Below are 19,151 nucleotides of genomic sequence, written 5' to 3'. Positions count from 1 at the left end.
ACAATCCTGAACACTTGGCAGAGGCTGGACAGCCACAATGGAATCACAATTGCCGACTGCTCTAAACATGAGTCTCACCATAGCCAAATGCTGATAAGCCAGCCTGAGCTGCAGCTAAACCTGATGGGACACAAACAATCCCAGATAACAAAGTGGAATCGAGACAAAAGCCCCCATCCCCCCTCTTACAATGAGGGCTAGAATAGTAAGAGAAGATTTTAAGAAAGGTGGCATGCCAATGAAGAACCGTTGAACCTGAATAAGCCAGTTTAACTGGCCTTATAGGAGATTTGGCGGTGTAATGTTTCCTTAATGCTGTGTGACACTGAACAAGAGAGAGCATTGTAAGAGGATATGTAAGAAACTAAATGTGTTACATGCGTCATTAAGTATGAAACTTTCACCTATTTTTCTTTCTTTCTTGAAACAGTTTGTCCAATAAGATACTGGGTGTTCAGTTAGTGAGTAAGAGACCAGGAAGGACACAATAGTTTAAGTATCATATGAACTTTAAACCTGTCTCCTTAAATAACTGTGATGCTTGTGAAAGCAGAAATCTGAGGGTTTGACAGTTGGCCAGAGTGCTATTTACGGATGAGGATGTGTGTAAAGTTTGGGCGATGAGTGGTTCAAAGTTAATACGTGAGCTTTTCAGCATTACCAGTGAATCCCCCTTCTGACGTAATGTGTGCTTGTATTAAGAAGAATGCAAAAAGAAAGGAAAAGGTGTGGGGGTATCATGAGAAGTTCTAATACATGATATTCATCAGAAAAACCTTCTCATGTTAAATTTCAATTAACATTAATGACGAATTAACAATTGGACAACATACATGAACTCATGTTCACTTATAATACTTAAAATCTTAAAACATGATAATAACAAACACAATAATAAATGCTTTAAAAGTACAGTTCATTATTACATGGTGCTAACTATGCATTAACTAATGTTAACGTATTGAAGCGCATTGCAAACTGTAACCAGAAATATAACACCAATCACTCTCATGTTATATACAGTGGCCCCCATATAGACACTTTTGGACATTTAAGTCTGAATTTCATTGCATTAGATAAAAAATATAAAACTAGGTGGCATCTGCAAAAAAATGATGAGAGCTTTTCACCGAGCTAATTTTCTGAGCGACTTTTTCCAATTATTTTTTAACCTGTCTCAAGGTCATTTTTCAAGGAAAAATAAACTCAGTTCCCCCAAGTTCACAAATATAGTATACATTTATGTTTTTAGTTGTCCATATCCTATACTTGGTTGTGAGTGGCTGTTTGGGTGTGCGACGGTGGATTTACTGTCCATTGTATCACACATTATAGGATAATTTCAATATGAATGAAATCCGTGGCTGCATTTAAACCACGTGGAGACAGAAAAAATCTCAGAACACAAATGCACCGTGTCTTGGAGGCCAGAGTAACTCCTTTTCCTCATGCTAAAATTCAGCCGTGTTTTCTTTTTCTGCCAAAGGCTCAAGCCACATGCTACGGGTCTCCTGTGAACTCTTTTTCTCCACACAACAGCAGAGCCCCTGCCCTTCACTCAAACTCAGACTCCACCCACACGTCTGTCAGCGACATGAGCAGCCCCCGCTTTCCTTTTATACATCTAATAGGCACATACTCAGAGAACAGTCTCAGCGCTCAAAGCCTCCTGCTTATATTCATTGGCATTGTGAATGTTGAGTAATTCACAGGAAATGGTTAAGTGTAGAATTGTGACATAAATGAAACATAAATTAATGTTTTATGTTGCTGTTCGTGTCGTGCAAGCGTGTTGGTGCAAATCATTCAAAGTGTGAAGAAATTCTTGTCAACATCCAAGTCAGGAGTTTTCCACATATCTTAAAGGGGTCCTATTATGCTCTTTTACTTATTCAACTTTCTTTAGCATGTAATGTGTCAGTTTGAGCATGAAAAGGGTCTGCAAAGTTACCAAGTATAAACTCCAAAGGGAGTTTTTCTTTATATCAGTAAGCATTGTTTCTGAACTAACTGAAAACGCTCGATTGCAGTCTTAAGTTTTATTCCGGGAATGTAAATGTTTCAATATTCCTCATTTAAATAATTCCCACCCAAAAAAAGGGGATGAGGCCTGGTTGAGTTGCATTAGTAGTGTGTTGAAACTTGCGATTATGGTAAGAAGCCTAACATTTCTAAAAACAAGCTCGAAGCTGTAGACCAATCACAACACACTGGTCCTGCTGACCAAATCAGAGAACATCGTGCTTTTCAGAAGGAGGGGCATCATAGAGACTGGAACTAAACAGAGATTTACAGACAGACTACTGTAGGTAAAGAGGTGTTACATTTCATTGGCAAAAAAAAAAGTCCATTTTCAATAGTGATGAATGAAACACAGCTAACACCGTAGTCATTTTCAAAACAAGCAGCTTTTTGTTGGTCAGCGTGGTGAATTTACTTGGCCAAACTGAAAATGAGGAAAAACTATATGGGGAGCATTTTTAGCCTCACACAAACTCATGATCGCACAGATTCTTATTGGAATGACTGTATTTTGCTAGCAAAACTTAGCTGAGCAACAGTAAATGTTACCACACCTTTTCTGTAATGTTCATTTTCAAGACATCGACATTTTTCTGGGGAAATCAGTGTAGCAGAGAGTTATTATTGTATCAAAGGTTAAAACTGTTGGGGAAGAGAAATGACTCTCATTTGTTTCCACATCCACTGCTTAAAAAACCCTAGGGGGGAATAGTGTCTCGCTCTTTTTTCATGTCCCATATTCGATTTCTCTTTATTCCATTTTCTTTTCACTCCTCGTTCTCCAAAGTTCATTCTTCCTTCTTCCTCATTTAAAAGGGCTAAACAGAGTGAAACTACATAGTAACTGATACTGTGATTGCATGCAAATTTTGTATAAATAACCGAGGAAAGGAACTTGTGCGTCATCTCCTTTATTGTATGTTGCTGTAAGTGTATCTGATGCCCAGAGAAAAATAATTAATTGTAATGAATTTCTTCCCATCATTGTTCTTCTGCCAAAACAACCCTTCTCTTTTCAGCAAGGACTGAAAATTATGTGGACCTCCATATCCGCTTTTGCCCGCATCCTTCCAGATTAATCTGTCCTCTCCATCTCCCCCTGTCTCCCAACTTTGATTGGTTCAGCATCTCGGCCCAATCAGCAAAAGCTCGGCCCGCACACAAACCATGTGAAATTGAACTTGTGGTCTCATTACCAAACAATAGGATTGAAGCGAGAGTTAGAGCAGCGTTGCAGGCCAAACACAGTGTAGTGGTTGAATGGCCCATTAGCTTCTCTCACAGGGTGGTTCCCAGCAGGGTTTATTAATGACCTTAGAGTGCTAATGACCTTTCAGTCTTCACTTTCTCTCTACCTGTAAACTGATCCACCGAAAGCGACTCTATTGTCTGATTCTCAGGGCTCTCTGTATCACTCGCTCTCACTCTCTGTGTCTCACTTGTGCCATTCTCTTTGGCAACGTGTTACCATTGCCACCTTTCTCTGATTAAGAGGAGCTCAGGGAATATCCCATGTGATAAATCACAGTATTGACAGATAAACATACACATTCTCAATTAGTCTGACCTTTGGAGAGGTGTTCTCCTGTATCACTCAGCAGAAACTGAAGTGCAGACAGCAACAGAGTTTGACTGTCACTGTACAATAGAACAGAATCCTTATAAAAATGCTTTTCCTCACAGCAAATATCTATTTCTGCAAAGTCTAACAGAAATTGTATCACACACCAGCACCTGCAGTCAAACTACTGTCTTCACTCTCATGATCCATTCTTACAAATGTTGAAATCACAATTGGGTTTAAATACAACTATCTTCCAGGAGGATGTGAAAGAAAACTCACTAGGAATCTATAAGATCATTTTGTGATAACAGTTAAACCTCTAAGTGAGATATGTGGGATTCTGTAATAAGTCCCACGACCAGAAAAATGTGTCTGTACCAAGAACCTTCCATCTTTTCATTACATTTATTAAGCAATACTGCTCAAATCACAGACTTGAGCGCATAAACAGGTCAGGTTATGATATACATTATTTATTTTGATGCAGGGGATTCCCAAGTTATGTTACTCTTCTTCCAAAACATTAAAGGTTTTATGAAAATCATAAATTGGTGCTTCATATCATTTGTTTTACGGGAGAGAACAAGCCTTGTCATTTTCTGAGGACTTTCCAAGGGAAGAGTAATAATGCCTTCTCTAATTTGCACTGTCTAGAAACCCAGTCACAGGGAACTACACAGGGTAGGCTATATTTGAAACAAACACCTGGAACTTCTTCAGAACTACAAAGGCAAAGCAGAGAAAACGGGCTCCTGAAACAGTTGGTATGGATTAAACAAACTTCCCTTCTCTCTGAGCTGAACTCACTGAAGATACAGAACGAGCCGGACCCCCCCCGGCGTTGAGTATGCGTTCACATATGAATGCATACTCAACCGTACCCATATGAACCATGCCCACAGGCTCAATGAGTAATGTCTGCATGGCAATATAAGCCATATGGTCAGTTATAAATACTCAACATCTTTACTTTGATCATGTGTAGGTCTGAATGTAGTTCTAAATTAAATAAAAATGATCAATGCATAGGGTTTACTTTAGAAATGCATACAACTACACCAAATATTATGATTTATTAAGACTTTCTAGAAAGGTTTAATTCATTAAAATTAATTAATGCATTATGCATTATGAAATAATCTATGATCCTAATATTGGTTAATTTGATGTTTGTTCAAAATATATGAACTATGTATCTTCAAAATCAGTAATACATTATTGGTAATATTTGTTACTAATACATTTATAACATTTAAATTTGTATAAATTAACATTAGTTGATGTATTATGAACAAACATCAAGTTAACATCAACCTAAATTAACAAGTTTATTGTTAGTTCCTGATATCTAATGTATTCATGTAAATAAACCGTTGTAAAATGTTAATGATCTTGCAAACAAGACAACGCATGTTCTCAAAAGAGTGTTTATGGGTTCATTTGTAATCAAACAAAACAAAAAATATTCAAGAGAATTCCAAAAGATTTATATCTTTTATTTCAACGGCACATTTTTGTGTCAGACAATATTACAAAACACTGAACATACACACTGAGTATATAAATATAATTTTATTTACAGAACATTTACAAATGCAGCTAGTATTGTTCTTGAAATGTACAATTTCCCACAAGCGTAGCAAACAGCATAACATCAGTTTACAATAGCTACATCTAATCTTGATTTGGACTTGCTTCTCTCCACTCAAATGTGTGGGTTTTCAACATCCCCCTCCATTTTACCAGACATAACTGTACATTACACATTGTGTAGGAAAATTGTATCTTTAGTCTTTCCGGCAGATGTACGAAAGCCTCTGATAAGTGGAGAACGGATTATACGAGTCTCTCTGTGGCTCCAGGACAGGGAGGGACCTTTTCCACCAATTTCACAGACACAAAAGCCTAGCTAGACTTACAAAGCTAATACGCTTACAAATCAAATCAATACAAGTGCTTTCTCAATACATCTACAACTGTCATAATAATGTACAAAAAGCATAAACATTCATCTGTTTATAAAGATTAAGCAAACTGTATGTGTAAAAAGTTGTTCCACTATTTTACAAAACCTCAAATTTTGCCTCAAGAACTCAAAGCACGGAGAGATTTACATGACTGTTCCCTGCTTATCTCTGAGCTTCGCAGAGCTGGTTTTGATCAACACCATCATAGAACGTTCATAATGGTCCCTGGTTCTCCACAGCGGAGTATTCAGTCTCAGACACATGCGAGGCATCGATGAGCCTAGCGAGGCCAGTTTTGGTAGAGTACTTGAAGATGAAGGCTTTCATGAGGTCGTAGCGGTAGTTCTTGTTGATGAAGTTGTAGATGATGGGGTTCAAGCAGCAGTGAAGGAGGGAGAACCACTGGGTGAGATGCAGTGCTGCATAGAGAGCGTTCTCCAGAGTGCAGTTGAAGGGCAGCACGTTGAGAAAGGCTAGCGTGTCAAGCAGTAGAGCTCCATGGTAGGGCACCCAACACACTAGAAAGACCACAATGTAGGTGAAGACGAGGCGACGGCTGATGCGACGTTCCTGGTCAGCTGAGGGTTGGATGGTACCGGCCAAGAGGACATAGAACACAGCAATTATAGGGAAGGGAATGGCAAAGCCGAGCATGAAGAAACTCATTTGGATGCCAACTGTCCACTCCTTAGTGGTGTCTGCTGGGAAAACAGACTTGCATACGATGCTGTCTGAATACCTGGATTTCTCAGCCTGAAGGAAGTATGTTTCAGGGAGGGCAGCAAAGAGTGCCAGCAGCCAAACGCCCACACAGATGAGCTGTCTGGTCCTTCTCTTCCTCTGACTGGGACCGTCTCCAAAAAGTTTCACGGACAGGTAGCGGTCCACACTCATGCATGTAAGGAAAAAGATACTGCTAAAAAGGTTGACACTGAAGATCAGGTGTGTCATTTTGCACATGGCATCACCAAAAGGCCAGTGGCCGAGTTGAAGCAGAGAACTAATGGAGACCGGAAGAGTGGCCACTACGCAGAGGTCAGCGATGGCTAGGTTGAGGATATACAGGTGAGTCTCATATCGTTTCCTCTCAGATCGCACGTTCACCCACACCACCAGAGCATTGGCGGCGAGGCCGATGATGAAGAGGAAGATGTAGAGCACAGAGAGGGCGTAGAGCAACGCCTTCTGGCTGAAGGTGCTGTGACACACTTCCACGTGGGACACATTATCATCAAGAGTTGAGAAGTTTAGGTCGCCCAGTGCATCCAAAATGTCATTGAAGTCATTCACATTCACACTCATCTTCCCACGTCTTTGTTATTGCCGCTATTGGGATACAACGGCTGTGACCTGAAGAAGAAAAAAAAAAAGAGAGCCACTGTTATGACACGTAGACAGAAAAAAAAACACGAACGGGACCAATTAAACTCAGAGGGACAGAAAAATGTAAAACAAAGAACGTTTATTTATAAAACACACATAATCTGAAACATGTCCAACACACCATGATCCCTTGTCAGATGGCAGGGCCTTGTACTGTTTAAGATAATTTTTTTCCTAAATGATTCAATGCATGGGTTTATTTCCCAGGCTTACTGGATTGCGCTTAATTTAAGAATAAATTTAAATGGTCACAAAATCAAAGAGGGAAGGGACAATGAGTCAAATAAGGGTGTTCACATTTAATAAAAGGAAAATATATTAAAATATGTTCCAAATTCTTATAAATGTGCATATTCATGAAAACTTTCAATTTAATGACTCTAAAAATGTAATTTGGTGTAACCATTAAGCAAAAAGTAATAAAGAATTTATTTCACATTGAATACATGTAATTGTACACATCTTACTCATTATTTTCAAAAACTTTTTTAAATATAATTCTCAATGTAATGTTTTTTATTTCAAATATTAGGGATATCTTATTCACAAATATTATCTTTTTGGGGAGTCGCACCACATGACATTTTACAATATGATCCACCTTTGTCTTGTCTTGAAAAGGTAACATTTTCTGATATTTAAGAAATGTATTGACCTTAAACATACAGCCATGAACATCTGCACGTCCACGTTTCTGCACATTGGCTTTACCACGCTCTCTATGACTGATAACTGATTAACATTGAGCCGTGAAGCAGTTTTGTTCAGAATTTGTTTTAGTGTTACTTCATTGTATTGACTGTAATAATATCAAACTAGACTAACAAAAAAGCAAAAGTGATTCAGTGCTCAAAGGCTGTGCTGTACTGCTTTGCTGAACATAAGGACTAAATGCCTGGCAGCAATACTCAGATGGTTGAGCAAAAGCCTATTGGCAGACCTCAGTTGTCATGCAGTGACCTAGTGAAAAGCTAAGTAGTTATCCATGGCAAATGGGAGGCATTAAGGATATACAAAAAAAAGTTCAGCACAACCAACAGGCGAGACGAGTGAGTACAATGATAGAGAGCAGAGTGTAACTCTCCTGAAGCCATCAGAGAGAGACTAATGCCTGTTGGAAGTGAGATAAGTCATAGACAGTGGGGAGGATGGGCGGCTGCTGCTCCCTCTGCGACACAGAGGGGTGAAAGGTTCTTTTCTCAAAATGATATGCTCAGCTTGAGGACTGGATGCCATGCTTTGAACTGACAAAAGCTAAAGAGAACAGAGAACCACCAGACTGGCGCCGTGTCAAAGTTTTTACCATTTACACATTCTCAAACACAGATGTACACACATCTCTAATCACACAGTTTTGATCTTCAACCCCCGGGGGTTTGCAAAATAGAAAATAACACTGGCACACTTAAGCATGCTTTTTAAAACTAAAACTTTGTGCAGTGAAGCAGAAATTATAAACACAGTTATGCTCTTTCACATTTATTAAGTAAACATGGAGAATATTAAACAACATATCTGTTTACAATTGGCCTGGCGTAAAAAAGAAGAAGATACAACTATAAACTTGTTTTGCTAAAGAACCATCAAGTGATAGAATGAGTTTAGGCTTGTTTATTTTCATTCCAAATCAACCCACAGTTCTGACCCTTGAACACGGTTAGCGCCTGACCTTAATTTCATTAAAAGAAATATGAGAAGAGACACAGCTGCTCTTAATGCATCCTGTGATCCTTACTGCAAGATCCTCAATCGCCTCCAAAACAAAGACTTATTTTACAGCTTTCCACTCTGACATCATTAGACTAGGGAGACAGAGAGGGCAGCGTAAACCTCTAACCTGATTTACCAGGTGCAATTGAAAAAAATCAGGTGCCATAAAATGTGATGGTCCATTACAGACGGCCCCAAGCACCACCATCACGTCCCCCAGCCTTGTTGTAAAACTGTTGCGTTTACACTGCTCAAACACAGCGGCCCCCTCACCTGATCTCACGGCCCCAGGCATCAAGCACACTTGCCCGCACAAAGACTTAGCTGTGCGGACACAGCGACTCTCCGTGCAGCCCCCTCCTTCCCCTTCTCTCTCTCTCTCTCTCTCTCTCTCTCACTTGAAGTCTTGAAGTTCCCTTGAAACTCAGTATTGTTTCACTCCAAAGTGTTTTGCAAGCATAAAATAAGGGAATTATCAGTTATGGTTAAAGCATGAAATCTTCATTGTACTGAATGTGAGTGTGGGGAAAATGTAACAACAATACAAGGAGTTAAACAAATCCCTTGAAAACATGCTGATCATGAAACTGGAAGGAAACTATACCAAGGGAATTTAAATAAGTCCCACAGAACATAACGAGTACTGTAAGTGTGGAATGAATAAAAAAAAAACTGAAATATGTTTTTATATAAATATGTTTCTGTTTTTAAATAGACATAATAATGCTAAATAAAATAACGTAATAAGCCGGAGTCAACATTTTCAGAAGGGGAGAGTTTCAGGTAAAGTATCTAAATACTGCATTAATTAAAACCACATTTGGTCCCCCCCCAAAAAAAAAAAAAACTCTAAAACGAGAAACAAAAATAGTCCCTTTACCTGACCCAGACACAATCGCCTAATGCATATCCTACTCTTAAAATGTGCATTTAAATTCATTTATTCTAAAACAGCATTAATTTGTTTGTTACATTAGCCTAAATATAATCGGATATCACGTTGGTAGCCTATTAGGCTACAGTGACTAATCCGCGGGATTGGACACTTCTAATCCACGCCATCTGAGAGTTTCGGGCACGGTAAATTTGTTAAAATAGATATTTTTAAGTAGGCTACCTTAACTTTCTAAGTGTAGAATTAGAGAAAGTTATTTGCGGTTTTAAGACCGCATTAAAAACTGATATCTTGTAACACCTTATCATTCGTTTTTAGTGTAGCTACATGGTCCGGTACGAGGCTATGGAAAAGGCTGCATTTTTAAAAACTAAAATCTCTCACACAAACACGTGCACACACAAACAACACGTACAAATTAACTTACAATCCTTGTGGTCTGTTTTGGTGCTCCTAGACTTTTAAACGTAGCCTTTGGTATCGAGATTCCGATGCCTGGAGAAAATGTTCAAGTCTTGTGGTTATCCGTGCGAGAGGATGGCGTTGTCCCTCTGCGCTCTGACTGCACTTGCTGATATAGTGCTGCGAGCAACGCCTACCGAACGCTATCGGAAAAGTGAATCACTCAAGTTTCTGTCCAACAACAATGTCAATAGCGGACGTGCGACACATCGGATTTCCACTCCCATTTTAAACAGCGATATAAACAAAAAAGACTGTTCGAATATAAAAATACGCCTTTGTTTTTTGTTTTCGCACGAGAGTTGTTTAGAGAAATCAAAAGAAGCCTATCCATGCGAAAGTTTCATTGAGGACTTCCACAGTTTCACAGGCTGAAATGTGCTTAATGCTTTCTCAAGACATTTATATAAACATTATGCACTATTCAAGTTAACACTTTATAACTATTATTAATGCTGTAACAATTAATATTATATATTAGTCTACTAACATATCATTTCCTATCTTCCATTCAAAGAGTTTAAAATATCGTAATAGCCTATATTCAAATTGGAATGTACCAACTGATCTGTTAAGCATTAGCTATGGTTTGTTAGCTAATGAATAATTTGAAATTAGGCTATTATAATACAATTATTATATCATATTACTGGTAAAAGGACTAGTGCCCTATCAGTCATATAACATTTATTTAATTTTTAATTTAATTTTAAACGTTTGATTTTTTAGTTGCTTCAGGGGAAAGTCTTTTATAAAAATCTGGCTTGCACCATGCTGTAAGTAGTAGCAGGTGAATGTTGTTTTGTTGTGTTTCCTGTGTTCCATTCTTTTTGCATCCTCTTGGCAATCCCTCAAAGACTTCCGTGCAGTTTGCTAAATTTAGGCATGAGGGAGCTCACCTGTTCTGAATCTTCAGCTGGCCTCTGTTTAGCTTTATATTTTTTTCTGGATAACGGCCAGTGCCTATTGTATGTGGCTTGGAAAAGTGGAAACTGAAATTAAGCATGCTTAACGATATCAATGAAATCTTGATGAGATAAATTGTTCAGATGTATGGAGTGAAGTGATGCATTTGATTGTAGAAGCATAAACACTAGTGCATTGATCGAACTGCTAAACATAATTTGACTTCCTCTATATATGGAAAAGAGATAAGCCAGATGAATGCAACTGTATTCACAACACGGAAAGTGAAGACTTTGCCAGCATTATTTTTTTGATTGCGATAATAATTTGGACGGAGATGGATTAATGTGCTTGCTTATGCAAGTAAACATAATGAAATCATTTGGAACACCTGCCTGAACAATACACATAATTTGTGGAACCAGCCCTGAAATGGGGAAATACACTTTCAAGCATAAGTTTCCACATTTAAAGCAACTTCACACCAGACTCAATAACAATTGATAGGTCAATGCTCTCTGTTTGAAGATTCTGACCATGCAGGGTGGAAACCATCAGGTCTTTTTGTGAGAAGCACGCATAGAAATCCAGCAGTTGAAAGACATTTGGTTTTAGTTAGGGGCGTAGGCTGGTAAACTGAGACATGTTCCAAATTAAAGATTGTTAAAATGGTCTTTCCATCTTATTAAGTTTTCACTAGAGTCTGTTTTTTGTGTCTGGAAAGGAAAGGTTTCACAAAAGAACACTGGGTTTGGATTAGAAGGCTTAGGGGTGTATATAATACAAAAAATCTAACAAAAAGTTTTGACAACCTAATTGTTGACAGTTTTATTAACAAACTGCTATCAACTGCAAGTAGCTGTTCACTTCCCATCATGCATGCAAGGGATCATCAAACAGGGAAGATTCTCGGAACTTTGGCTAACGTTCTAGCATGGTTCTCTCTATAGGCCTATGAACAAAATTCAGCAGTAAAATTAATGTTCTTCAAATTATCTGGTCTTTAATGTATGTTATTTATTCAGTACATTGTTCATAGAGTGTTTTTAGTTGGACATTCATCTAACATATTTAAGCCTTATACATTCTAAAGTAACTTTAACAAAATATTTGCTTAATGATAAATTGGAACGTTCCCTTAATGTTTTCTAACGTTTGCAATAACCAAGAAAAGGAAAAAAAAGTTTTTTAAAAACATTTAAAAAATGGACACTTTGAACATTCGGAGAACATTTAGGGGCCGTTTACACAACACTGTTTTCAACTAAAACGAAAACGGAAAACTATGTATGCGTTTTGACCGTTCATTTACACGACAACTGTGTTTTGGGGGCCTGAAAACTTTTGAACATGGGTTTTAAAGTGCAAGTTTTTGAAAACGATATGTTACCTTATCCGTGTAAACTTCAAAAACGCAAATTTGTGAAAACGGTGACGTCATGTCATGCGTATTACGTGTCCAGGCTATAGGCGACTAGTTTTTCTAGTTTGACTAGTTTTGCAAAGTGACATCGCCAACTAATGGCCTAGCAGCATAATGCATCATTTTTATTGTTTTCTCCCGATTCGGGTGAACGGTTTTAAAAACTTTGTCTTCTGTTCGCAAAAAAACACCAAAGTAGTAGGCTACATTGTTGTGGTGTAAACGTAGGCCTTTGAAATAACATTTTTCTAGCTTAATTTAGCAAAACGTTCTTAGAACATATTTTTGTTAGATGGGAAATAACACTTTTCAATTTTTAAAACTATTAGGGGAGTGCGGGGCACAAAGTAACGCGGGGGAAGTTGTAACACACTTGTTTTAAATACTTCCACACATGCCAGCATGATGAAACTAGTTGCCATATCAACACTATATAGAGATAAAATTGTGCCAAAATTCAGAAATCTTTGTAAGATATCACTGAACATTTATTTAACCATAGCAAAAGTATTTCTTACTTAAGTTAATTTTTCATCTCTATTTTTTTGTGTTTATTTAACATTAGACAAATCTGATATTATTTTAATTTCCAATCTGTTATTTAACAGTTGAGATAGTTCTTTAATGCTTCGCTAACCAGTAGAAGACACTAGAAGGGTTTAAATCCCAGTTGTGCAGCTGGGGCATGTTGTAACACTGCGTTACAATGTGCCCCTATTCGAAATATGCTATTATATTCTATACTTTTATGAATTCTATTGAGAAAACATGAGAAACATGTAAATAAAGACTGAAAGTCAATGTTCAGAAATTAATTATTATTTTGTTTTGAACTATGCTCGCTGTGTTTTCCGGTGTGTTTGTTGTCAAACTCATATTTGTTTATTCTTAATTATTAAAAAATGGCATTATTTTATACAAAAAAGTTAATAATTGTATTTTATTGAGAAAATATTTTGGTTTGACTTTTATTAGAGAGATAGCATTTTAAGAGGTCATATGGTGATGTTACAATGTACCCCTCACATGTTACAATGTTACTATGGGGCATGTTGTCACATTTCACTTACTTTCTTTCGGGGTAAATCAAGAAAAAAGTATACACTGTATTAATAAAACAAAACCACATAATTCTACTAGACATGTGGGAAATTAATGTGGGTAAAAATAAATACTCTAAACCCTAAGTAGATTTAAACAAACTGAGAAAGTCAAAAAGCATTATGTGCCCCGCTCTCCCCTATTCATGGACCACCAGGAAGGTATGAGACAAGGACAAATGATGCATTCATTGATAAATAAATGTCACACTGCACTTCCACAGTCTGCGTTACACCTGCCCACATGGTCCTTTTGACAAGGCTATTGAATTAAAACAATATGTCGTAGACGACATTCAAATATAGCTCACTTCCAAAATGACAACAATTATTTCAAAACATGCTGCGTCAGAAAGACTTCCAAATAGCTTTGTTAACAAATGGCCGAATAGCATTCATACATTGAATGAGCTTAGTAACGTCGCAAACGTGGTGTGGTGTTGTGTTGTTTTGCATAGCGGGATGCCAAACTAAAGCTTGTTAGTAACAGAGACTTGACATGCTTATCGGATAAGATAAGAAAACGATGAAAATGACGGGCTAGAGCTCTCATTATGTGTTAGAATCGCATTATGTGTTATAGGCCTATATAGTTAAGTTGATAGAGTATTGTATTCTGCTTTTAACTGGTTGCATAAATGCCCCCTGCTCTGTCTCAGAAGCAGTGAAGAGGCTTTGATCTCGTTGCCATGGCAGCTGTCAGAAGCTCAGCGCAAACCGCAGCCTGTCTGGCGCGAGACTTGTCCAACTCTAGTTAAAAAATGGTTAACTAATGAATAATAAAGACGTACTGCTTGGATGCCTTACTTCGCTTCGTTTAACTATTTTAGTTTCGAAAGCGGCGGCTTGCAATTATGGTTTCCCTCTGATATTCAAATAGCCTACAGCACGTTCTAGACTAAACTCTGTAGCGCGTGGAATCACTAAAGATGTCGCAGAGGTGAGTATAACTGCCCTTTTACCTTGTGCACTTTAGTTCGAAACGGGAATGTTGATGTGATGCTAAAAAATACCATAGTGATTATTGTTACGGAAAACCCTGTAATGTCTGTGTGAAAAGTGTATTATGTAGCCTACGCAGTGATAAGCTACTTGCCTACATCTGTAACGAGCAGAATATTTATATTTAAAGACATATGCAAGACTTCTGAGAAAGAAAAAAAAGGGAAGGTGCAAAAGAAAGTGTTCTTTGAAAACGCAAGTTTAGGAACAAACGCCTACTAGGAGAAAGTCCACATTGTATTGCAGTTCCTATGACAACATAGAGCAAAAACTATACTGAGAACCAGTATTTTTGTCCCCAATAGGAGCTGTAGCTTTGGTGTGTGGTGCATGTTTTTTTTTTAGTAACCTACACAATTATTTGTATTATTTTTCTAAAGCAAATTACTTTATTTAGTAGTACTGCACATGTCAAAAGTACATTTTAAATTCCTCAAAAATAACATAAAGTAATTTTCATCATCACGCATTACTTTCAGGGGACATTCATTATTTACTGCAGATTTCAAGTGAATTGCAGTACTTCTGCCTTTGTTGTCTGCCATATTTAAGATATCTCTAAAGAGGCACCTCTATTGTAAATGTTCTTTTACAACCTCCCTTCTAACCTCCTCCCACAACTCCTCCCCTGCCCCCCTCCCACTCTAACTATCCCGTCCTCTCCTTTGATTTTGCCATCCCTACAATTTGAGTAGCTCTTGGCAGTGTTAATGCCCAGAGGGGAACAATACTGTATGGTCCCATCAGAATAAGAAAAGAAGGTGGTTTCACCCTCACCATGAACTCTTTCAACAATCACAAAGGGAGCACCCACACGCAAGGGAGTCAAAGAGGTCAGAGGACATCTGTGGAATTCATGCTTATTCAACTTTAGAAAACGAAGAATGGAGAAATAATGTTTGTCAAGGGATTTCTTCCATTATGTGGCTTAATATGCTGACTTGGGGTGAATTCAGTGTGCATTCTGTGGTTTCCCACATTCAGTTTGCACAGTCAGGCATTGGCGGTGCTAATTTTGGCCTGAGGGTCGGGAAAACTTTCCCAGAGGGCAGGTGCTCTCAACAGGTGTAATTGGGGCCCGTTAACAGGTACTATCGCAGATTTACGTGTCTCTGTTGATTGCATTTCAAAGACAGGTTGTCATGGATACAAAATACAAAGCTGTGCACCATTAATAAGTACACGAGAAAATATAATCTTAGTTTTATCCAAATAAACTTTTAATAAAATAAAGGAAATATGTTAAAATGTAATTTAAAAGGTAATTTACATAACTATTATCTCATTAAGCTATCATCATTACCTAAATATAATCTTTTTCCTTTACCCAGTTCTTATGGCCGAATGTGGGATGCTGCTCAGGGAGCTTTGGAGTACCTTTTGGAGGATGAATATCCCACAATGCAACTCCATCCTCAAAAGGACCGCATGCAGGTTTTTCAGACATTGGCCACTTTCTATCTGCGCTACCTGAAGATATTCCGTGCCCTGGAGGAGGTTTATGATCAGCTTGTTCACCCCCAGAAGAGACGGGTTGTGCACCAGGTTCTTGAAGGGGTGATGGGACGTCTTGTAGAGCTGAAGAATGAGATGGTGGAGCTGGAGTACTCAGAGTTTCATTTCTTTGATGACATATTGCAGGACCTCAAAATGACACCTGTGAGTGAGATAATAAAATACACTTACAGGTACAGAATGCAGGGAATGTTTGGTCTTTAGGATTCAGAAGAGTGGGCCTAGAGGGAATTTTGAAGATTTGGGCTTGGGGAAGATTTAAGTGCTCAATGTCAAAGTGGATTTTAGCAGACTAAGCCTCTTGTTTTTCCTCTGAATTTAGTGGATGCTAATTGGGGTCACTAGTGCACACCCAGTTTTACATTTGACCTGCTCACTTCAGGGCTGAAAATAGTTGAAGTTTGAAATTTGTTTTTAGGAGGATCTTGAGGTGCCTATCCCACGCTATTTTGTGAGGGAGAAGATGAGGGCACTGAAAGAGAGGGAGAAGATGTTGGCCCATATTTTGGCTAAAGGAGGACGTCAGGAAGATAAAACTGTGAGTATATCATTTTGTAAAATATATATTCTCTCAATACAAAAACATGCAAGTTCAAATAATGGTTGTACCAAATGCAGTATACACTTCATGTGTGTGGTTCTGGTTTATCCATTTAGCAGGTGCCAGTTCTTCAGTCCATGTCTATAGAGCGGGCAATGTGGCTGCTACAGGTCAGTGAGCGAGCACGGCAGGGAAGACTGAGAGCTCACTTCATGAAGACGATTCGGCAGGAGGAACAAAGAAGACTTCAGAGTTCAAGCTCTAGCATACTGGACCCTGACCGGGCAGCCACCTGCATTCAGAAGGTATCAGGAAACCACTTGATTTTCAACAGTGAGTTTGCATTCCAGTGAAATCACTGATGCATTGCATGGATGGGTTTGAAATTGGCAAAACAAAGGAATGACGAGGAAAACTTTCATGCAGTGAAATTATAAATGCTACTACTTCTTTTATATTACAATGACAGCACAAACTTAAAGGAGTAGTTCACACAAATATGTCAATGCTGACATTATTTACTAACTTTCATGTTGTTTCAAAATTTTATGGCTTTCTTTCTTCTTCTGGAACACAAAAGAAAATATTTTGAAGAGATGTTTTTTTTTATCCAAAAGGACCTAGTGCAATTAATGTTTTGACTGGTATATTACATTTTTTTCCCAAGTTTATTCCAAGCAAGATGATCACTTTGTAAGATGAACAGATTATATTTAAGCCCTCTTTCACTCTCGAATCAAATTAATCTACTCAATCAATGCATGGATGCAAATGGCAACACAAACCAGAAAATTTGGAATATACCAGTCGGGTTGTATGGATTAATTGTATGCTTTATGTCCAAGTTCGAGCTTGAAAGTATTGGATACCAATGGCTTTGAGAACATGGAAAAAAATATCTGAAACAATCTTTGTAATATCATTTTTGTTCTGCAAAAGAAAAACAACTATGTAAAGAAAAAATTACTACATATTTTTCCTTTAATGAGACCTTTTGGGACCTTTAAGCCAGGATCAGGCCCTTGTTCAATTAGGACATTTAAGTAGCTTTTTTCTAAACGTGCCTTAGAAAGCATAACTGGTGTGCATCTTGAGACAAAACAATGGCACTGCATATTTTAAGATTTGCCAGTGCAAGTTGCTTTGAGTTAAGACAGCTCAAACGAGTCACAAATACTAAGAAATGTGAGTTTTGTATATAAAACCCATATTTAATCAATAAAACTCACTCAAACGTTCTCCCAACTAGTCACACACAGTAGTCAATCATTTCATATTAAGGAATGTTGTCCCAGCATGCACTGCAGCATGGATAAATTATGCGGAACTGTTATAGGATTATTGTTTTGAGTTACGAGTTATAAGTTGCGAGTACACAAATTTCTCGATGTCATCAGAGTAAGCTAATTGGCTATTGAGGAAATAAAATAAATATATATTATGGCCCAAAGATGATACTTACATTTTATCAGTAAAATGTGAATTACTGTACATCAGTAAATATATCATTATATAGATTGATTTGTGATTTTCTAGCATCATACACAAGGGAGGTAATGTCTGCTGCCCTACCTGTGCATGAACTCAAATGTAGAGGTCAGGTCATCTCCTTTCACACTCATCAGTTGTCACATTTGACATGTAGTCCGCTCACAAAGGACTATGAATGACATGTGATCCCATCCAAGCATAAAAGATATGTCCACCTCATCTGTGGGAATAATGTGCTTGTAGGCCCTTTGGCAGGAGGAGGGAGATAGCTTTGGAGTGCTGAGAGACGGGAAAAGGAAAGAATTCCTGGATTTTGGGTGTTATTTTTCAGTGCCATCCTAATCATGAAATCTGAGCTCATGTATCCTGACGTCTTTTTAAGCGAGTGTTCGCTACGGTTGGTGAACCCAGACATAGATGTAGCCTGAAAGAGATTGCAGATATGATTTTGAAGATCTGACATTTTTTACAGTGCAGGTGTGAAACTGACATTGCTGAGTTAAATAGTACAGAAAAACATAGACGAGTGTCCTTGTCGTCAGGATTATATTCTGTTTATTAGGGGCCAAGCACTGAAAGTGCGTAGGCACCTTTTGAAATCGTTGCCGTTCTTATTTTTCTTCTTCTTCTGTTTCTTCTTCTTCTTCCGCTATGGCAGACCATGTTGCAGGAAAGTCCCGCTTGCAGGAAAGTTATGAAAGTTTTAATTTTCAGAAAAAAATTCTATTTTTGCTAAATAACTTCTGAACGGTTTGTCTCCGATCAAGACAAAACCACCGTAGGTAATTCGGAAACATAGGTCGCTGTTTATATGCTAATGCTCAAATGTAAAAATTTTGATAGTTAGTTGCAAAAAAATCCAATCAAAGTCACCCATGGGTCATTTTTTATATGCTCATACATATAAATGTCTATAACTCCAAAACAAAATGAGATATTTTCACCAAATTTGACACACACATGTGTGGACTCACTCTGAGAACACATAAAAAAGCGGTGGAACTGCGCCACTTGCTATAATAGAACAAAACAAGGAAATTGCAATTAATTACAATATAAAAGGTACAGTATGTAAGATTTTTGCGTTAAAATATCCCAAAATCCCAAGGCCAGTGTTATATATTTTGTTAAGTTGATTAATTACAATATCCCACATTTTTTAAATCGTGA

General features: G+C 37.8%; 2 protein-coding genes across 4 annotated transcripts in view; one reads left to right on the top strand and one right to left on the bottom strand.

Annotated features, from left to right (window-relative positions):
* Positions 1-5,067: 5,067 nt before the first annotated feature.
* ackr3b (atypical chemokine receptor 3b) lies at positions 5,068-10,124 on the bottom strand. The gene is made up of 2 exons (XM_079629502.1): positions 9,969-10,124; positions 5,068-6,903 (listed from the first exon to the last, which is right to left on the bottom strand). The coding sequence occupies exon 2, from the start codon at positions 6,853-6,855 to the stop codon at positions 5,767-5,769; it is 1,089 nt and encodes a 362-aa protein (XP_079485628.1). The 5' UTR covers positions 6,856-6,903; positions 9,969-10,124; the 3' UTR covers positions 5,068-5,766.
* Positions 10,125-14,109: 3,985 nt separating this feature from the next.
* The window catches only part of drc11 (dynein regulatory complex subunit 11), a 43,496-nt gene continuing 38,454 nt past the window's right edge, over positions 14,110-19,151 (top strand). The window contains exons 1-4 of one of the 3 annotated variants that reach the window (XM_079627549.1): positions 14,110-14,372; positions 15,766-16,093; positions 16,368-16,487; positions 16,607-16,795. In XM_079627549.1, coding sequence (XP_079483675.1) covers positions 14,362-14,372; positions 15,766-16,093; positions 16,368-16,487; positions 16,607-16,795 — 648 coding nt within the window. In that variant the 5' untranslated portion in view covers positions 14,110-14,361. Of the gene's footprint in view, positions 14,373-15,765; positions 16,123-16,367; positions 16,488-16,606; positions 16,796-19,151 lie in introns of those variants that run through there. The other 2 variants (XM_079627550.1, XM_079627551.1) reach the window with 2 other exon arrangements.

The sequence above is a fragment of the Phoxinus phoxinus genome, assembly GCF_949152265.1.
Source record: "Phoxinus phoxinus genome assembly, chromosome: 11".
NCBI lineage: Eukaryota > Metazoa > Chordata > Actinopteri > Cypriniformes > Leuciscidae > Phoxinus > Phoxinus phoxinus.
The sequence above is the reverse complement of the archived record's forward strand: the minus strand, read 5'-3'. Positions and strand labels throughout refer to the sequence as shown.

Excerpts from the sequence above, each read along its gene's own strand:
- ackr3b (XM_079629502.1), bottom strand. The coding sequence starts at position 6,855 with ATGAGTGTGAATGTGAATGACTTCAATGACATTTTGGATGCACTGGGC.